The following is a 5,708-nucleotide window of genomic DNA, read 5'->3' on the forward strand; positions in this document are numbered from 1 at the left end:
TTTTTACTTGAAATTTTACGTGAGAATAGAACATCACCCCCTTAACATCACACGTTTTTTTAGATTTTTTTGAAACTTCCAAACGTGGTTTTCATGGAGTTTTCTTTGAATGCTGATTTTCGTTTGATATTCTCCAAAAATCATCAACCTGAGAGCTTACGGTGCCGGCCCATTCCAAAGACCGAAACAGGCTCCTAGCAGTACGTACCACTGGATCGACCCGGCCCGGCCCGGCCCGCGCCTTACCTTGTCACATCTCCCTCTTCGCGTGGCAGTCGTCAAACCAAGTCTCGCAAGCCATCTTGGCTAGCACTCTCTCCTTCCCCACCGCGCCGCCGAGCTCCGCCTCCGGCCGACGCAAGCAGCCCACCTCGGACGAATTCTTCTTCCCCTACTACTCGTATCTACCGGGATGGCGTCGGGTGGAGATCTCCCATCCGGGTTCGCTGGTGAGCTATGCCCTTCCTTGCTTGGATTACCTGTTCTAATCTGGTCCGATCTCTCCTCCGCTGCGGGCGATCGAGCCCAATCTCGGTTCCTGGACTCGCGTTCTCCAGCCTCTCCAATCCATCCAGTTAGTGACGGATTTGTTTGCTCTGCCGCGGAGTACTGGTCTGGTACTAGTACGCCCGCCCATGCCTCGATTCGGTTCGTCTTCTTCTTAAGCGCGCGCGTGCAGGATTGAAATCTTAGTGCGGGTGTCTCGTACCCTAAATTACTAACTCTAGCAGTTTCGATTCCCACAAAATTGGGGCCTCGTTAAGTCCGCCCCTGCACGCGGAGCAATGGCCAAGTTAATTGATGATAATAAGGAAATAAATGTCTGGTAACTGTTTGACGATAAGGGAATGTTTCGTCCAACTGATTCTCCTACTCATATCTTCCCCTGTTGTGCTATTTTTTGTTTTTGTTTTAGAGAATTCCTGTTAGGCGGTTTGTTGTATACAATTCCTGTTAGGCTGTTATTACTCTCGTGTGTGATGCGTTGTAGAAGCACGGCTAGTTTGTTGTGAATGGAACCAAAGACCAAGATGCTTGATGCCATGTTAGTTCTTTCGCCCCGTATTCTCAAGCTGGCAAGCAAGAAAAATGCAGGTGTACAGAAGGCTCAGTTTCATTTGACAATGTTCCTTACAGTTGACTGACATTGTTGATGTAGGATGGAGTTTGTTTTTTTAACTGCCTGCCATATGATGTAGTTGGTACAGATAAAGCATTGTGTTCTCATAAATAAACCTCAGAACTATGCAGAATTTATCACAGCACTTCTGCTCAACTTCTATACTATGTCATGTATGCTTCTGTTCTGAACCACTTCTTTTGCAGATGAGAGCAAAAGTACAAAAACAGAAGGATCATCCAACGAATGTCAAGGGGTCCCTCCAGCTGCCGCTGCAGGCTTGTCGGGTCCTTTCGATTTTTCTTCTATGCAAAGTTTGCTCAATGTATGCCCCCCCCCCCACCCCATCCCCACTCACCATACCTCAGTCATAATAAGTGTAGTACATGCTGACTATCCTATCGATTTTTCATCAATTAAATATGCACCTGCTGGGTATTATTAATGTGTTCTTTTTGGGTTTTACATAATTCTGCCTGTGGCAGATTCATTGATACTTGCACTTTAACTTTTCAACTGAGAAATATCTTTTGACTTCAGTTCTTCAACTAAATGAATTCTGGTTTCCAGGATCCATCTATAAAGGAGATGGCGGACCAGATTGCAAGGGACCCTGCATTCAATCAGATGGCTGAGCAGCTACAGAAAGGTGCTCAGACTGCAGGAGAACAGGGCATGCCTCCATTGGATCCTCATCAATACATGGAAACAATGCAAAAGGTCATGGAAAACCCTCAGTTTATGACAATGGCAGAGCGCCTCGGGACTGCTCTTATGCAGGTACCATCTACTTTGCCCAAAGGACTCCCCTGGATTTTGTTTTCTGCTGTTTATTTTTGCTGACAATGACCTAATTGTCTTATCAACTTAATTGGCTTAGGATCCTACTATGTCCAGTATGCTGGAAAATTTGACTAGTCCAACACATAAGGAGGAGCTTGAAGAGCGCATGTCTCGGATTAAGGAAGATCCAGCCTTGAAGCCAATTCTTGATGAGTTAGAGAATGGTGGTCCTGCTGCAATGATAAAGTAGGGCATATTTTCTAGTGATATACTGTATCATATTAGACTGTATACAACTTGCTTGATGTGCTTTTCATTTGCTCATGTAGGTACTGGAATGACCCTGAAACTCTTCAAAAGATTGGCCAGGCAATGGGAACTACCATGCCGTTTAGCACTGTCTCTACTGCTGAACCTTCTGGTACTGAAGAAACTGAAGAAGAAGGTGAAGATGAAGACGAATCCATTGTCCACCACACTGCCAGTGTTGGTGACGGTGAGGTAATGGGGCTAACAGTAGAACTGTGGATTCGAGTTTCAATTCTGTTTTGAGCTGATATATACTTGCATATGTTTATATGCTGTGTTGGTGTTACACTGTATAATTTGCTTAGTCAGTGTCCATTTTGACCACAGTTACTACAGGTTTTATGGTATTGTTTGGGTGGTAGTAGTGGAAACAATTTTGCTTCCATGACATTGTGTATGCTTTAATACATGAACCAGCCTTACGTTGGTATTTGGAGAAATGACATGCTCTTGGCATGTAGGTTATGCTCTTTGTATGCTCAAGAAATTTGCCAGCTTGCAACCTGTGTGCCCTCCATTGCATCTGCCCCGCAGAATCGTTTACTAGTCTTGCTACACAGTTAGGTTTTTTGGCCTCTCCTGTGGAGCCTGCAATGGTGTGCCTAGTGTTCATGAATATAATGTAATTTTGGTAAGATGTATGCAAGGTTCAACTAGAGCAGCTTCATTTACAGTCTTCGTGATGGCTGTTTTTCAAAACAACTTCTCTAGATTTTCAAATATAGCTGCCACTGTTATTTCTATTGGATTTATTATTACATTGCCGCCTTTATTTTACAAAATAAGTCATCCAACAGGGTCTGAAGAAGGCTCTAGATGGTGGAGCAGACAAGGATGAAGAAGACTCTGAGGGAAGAAGGGCCTTGCACTTTGCATGTGGATATGGTGAGGTATGAAGACCTGCTCATTGCTCAACTCTCTTAGCCTATAACAGTAATCCAGTAAATTGAACTTGTGATTGATATACTATTTTGTCTACTTCATTACTACAACAAATGATTAGGCAAGCTAAGAAAAAACATACTATATAGAACTGCCAGTTCCATGGGAAGTCCATGGTAGTTACTCTTTGAGTAGTGCAAATATTTTGTCGTGACCAGTGACCCTAATACTAGTGGAAGCTTTCTAGTTACTGTTCAATAAACAGCTAGACTTGGAATAGTGAGCTTGTTTTGCAGGAGAATAATGAGCCTGTCTAGGGACTACAGACTTCTGTTTTTTAGATCAAGTTATTTTATCAACCTTCAGACCAAGTTATTTTCACAGATTATACGAATTTTATTTTACTTTCTTCTTTTGCTTTTAAGCAACTTTATTGATAGAATGGAGAGCTTTATGCTTATATTTGTCAAAAGAAAAATAGTTTTGGGGGAGTTGATTCATGAGTAGCCAGTGCCTAGCGACCTCTATAAGTGGTCAAGCTATAGTATTTACTCTGTGATTTATATTTGTGAGCCATCATCATTAACTTGCTATGAGCTGGTAATGACCAGTTGGCCAAGGACTACCTACTTAGAAATAGAATAACTGGTCTATCTGCACTGTATCAAGATTGCATATCTCCATCTCCAACTGTTTAAATTCTCCCAGTTGATGGTCTTTAGGAAGCCACTTCAACAACTTCACTTGTGAAGGTTGCATTCAATGCTGGAACACAAAATCAGTGGATGGCATACCATCATCTGTTGTTGTTTGTAGTCTATATGTTACATTGTGGAATCTAGATTGTGAGTTAGGTCAAATGCCATTGGTAACTGTGTTGTCTCCTTGTATATTTGATGACTGTTAGGTAGTTTAATTCAGTGATAAGGAGTTGTATGAATTTTGGATTTCAGTTCAAGTGTGCGGAAATCCTCCTTGAGGCGGGTGCTGCTGTAGATGCCATGGATAAGAACAAGAACACCCCACTGCATTACGCTGCTGGCTATGGCCGGAAAGAGTGTGTGGATCTTCTGTTGAAGCACGGTGCTGCTGTGTAAGTTAAATCCACTCTCCCCTGCCCTTCACAAGGTCTGATCCCTTGATGCTTATTTGACCATCTCCAATGTTCCGCAGCACTCTCCAAAACATGGATGGGAAGACGCCCATCGACGTCGCCAAGCTCAACAACCAGGACGAGGTCCTCAAGCTGCTCGAGAAGGACGTGTTCCTGTAAATCACTTCACTTGGCCCCCATGAAGAGGCATCATGTTTTACATCCCTTGGCATTGGTTTTATATAGTCATACTCGAATCGGCATTTTATTCGTTGTGTAAGAATCTACTGTTAGCTAGCCTGCAGGCCGACTGGCTGAGGTTAGAACTGCATGTTACTGTATATGGAGACTTGTGTATCGTCCACTTTGTTGCTGTTGATTCCACTAGAGTAATCCAAGATGTACCCAAGATTATTTTTGTCGTTTGAGGATCGGGTGTTTGATGTACTACATCGGGAGAAATTGCAAGAGAAAAATTCACTCACCGTCGCTGTATCTATTGCGGAATTCACTTTGGCGACGGTCCTTCTCGATACCCTAAATACGGTTGTGGAATTCACTTTGGTCATGGTACTTCTCAATAACCTAAATACTCCCTCTGTCCCAAAATTCTTGTCTTCTTGTCTTAGATTTGTCTAGATATTTGTCTAGATATGAATGTATCTAATACTAAAACATGATTTAATACATCCGTATTTAGACAAATCTAAGACAAGAATAATTCTGGTCTTAGATTTATTAGATATGGATGTATATAATACTAAAATGTGATTTGATATATCCGTATTTAGACAAATCTAAGACAAGAATTTTGGGACGGAGAGAGTACCTAAATACGGTCATCAAGGTGTCTTATTAGTGGAATTCACTTTAGTCACGGTCCTTCTCAATACCTTAAATACGGTACTAAATTGTCTTAGAGCATCTACAATCAGAGCCACAATGCCGTCCCAAACGTCTGGGCTGCCTGGATCAAAAAACCGCACCCAACCGGGCTCCCCACAACCAGCCCAAACGTCTGGGCTGTCCGTCAACCTCCATACCCAACCTATATACGGGACAGATATGGGGAGGCCCGAACACTACCGCTACGTTGGACACGCCCGCTATGGCCCACACCGCCCCCACAGGAACCCCACCCGCATCCGGCGAACCTTAGTCAAGCCCTTAGTCCTCTCCGCCCCCTCCCATCTCTCCTCTTCCTCCTCAACTTCATCCGCCCTCTCCGCCATGGCCAGGTCTGGCCACGGCTCCGGTAGTGAGCCTGACCCCATGGACTGGGACGACCGTGTGAAGGAGGACTCTGGCTCCGGAAGTGACTCGCCGAATGAGGACGAGCTGGAGCTTCGCATCGCCATCCAACGGTCGTGCCTGGACACAATGCGGGCCGCGATCGCCCATCCCATCGGCACCGCTCCAGATTCGAAGCATGGTGGCCCTCTCCCCTTCCCCTCTGGTGCCAACACCGCCCAGGCAGAGCTGGGTACTCGTGCCTGCGGCCCCCGTGCGAATGCGCATGAT

The 5,708-nt window shown here is 44.4% G+C and overlaps 1 protein-coding gene across 1 annotated transcript; it reads left to right on the forward strand.

Moving 5' to 3' along the window:
• The first annotated feature begins 204 nt into the window (after positions 1 to 204).
• LOC123157810 (ankyrin repeat domain-containing protein 2A) lies at positions 205 to 4,615 on the forward strand. The gene is made up of 8 exons (XM_044576005.1): positions 205 to 449; positions 1,327 to 1,445; positions 1,691 to 1,900; positions 2,001 to 2,149; positions 2,233 to 2,404; positions 3,010 to 3,102; positions 4,048 to 4,187; positions 4,268 to 4,615. The coding sequence occupies exons 1-8, from the start codon at positions 413 to 415 to the stop codon at positions 4,365 to 4,367; spliced, it is 1,020 nt and encodes a 339-aa protein (XP_044431940.1). The 5' UTR covers positions 205 to 412; the 3' UTR covers positions 4,368 to 4,615.
• Positions 4,616 to 5,708: the final 1,093 nt, after the last annotated feature.

The sequence above is a fragment of the Triticum aestivum genome, chromosome 7B, assembly GCF_018294505.1.
Source record: "Triticum aestivum cultivar Chinese Spring chromosome 7B, IWGSC CS RefSeq v2.1, whole genome shotgun sequence".
In the NCBI taxonomy this organism is placed as follows: Eukaryota; Viridiplantae; Streptophyta; class Magnoliopsida; order Poales; family Poaceae; genus Triticum; species Triticum aestivum.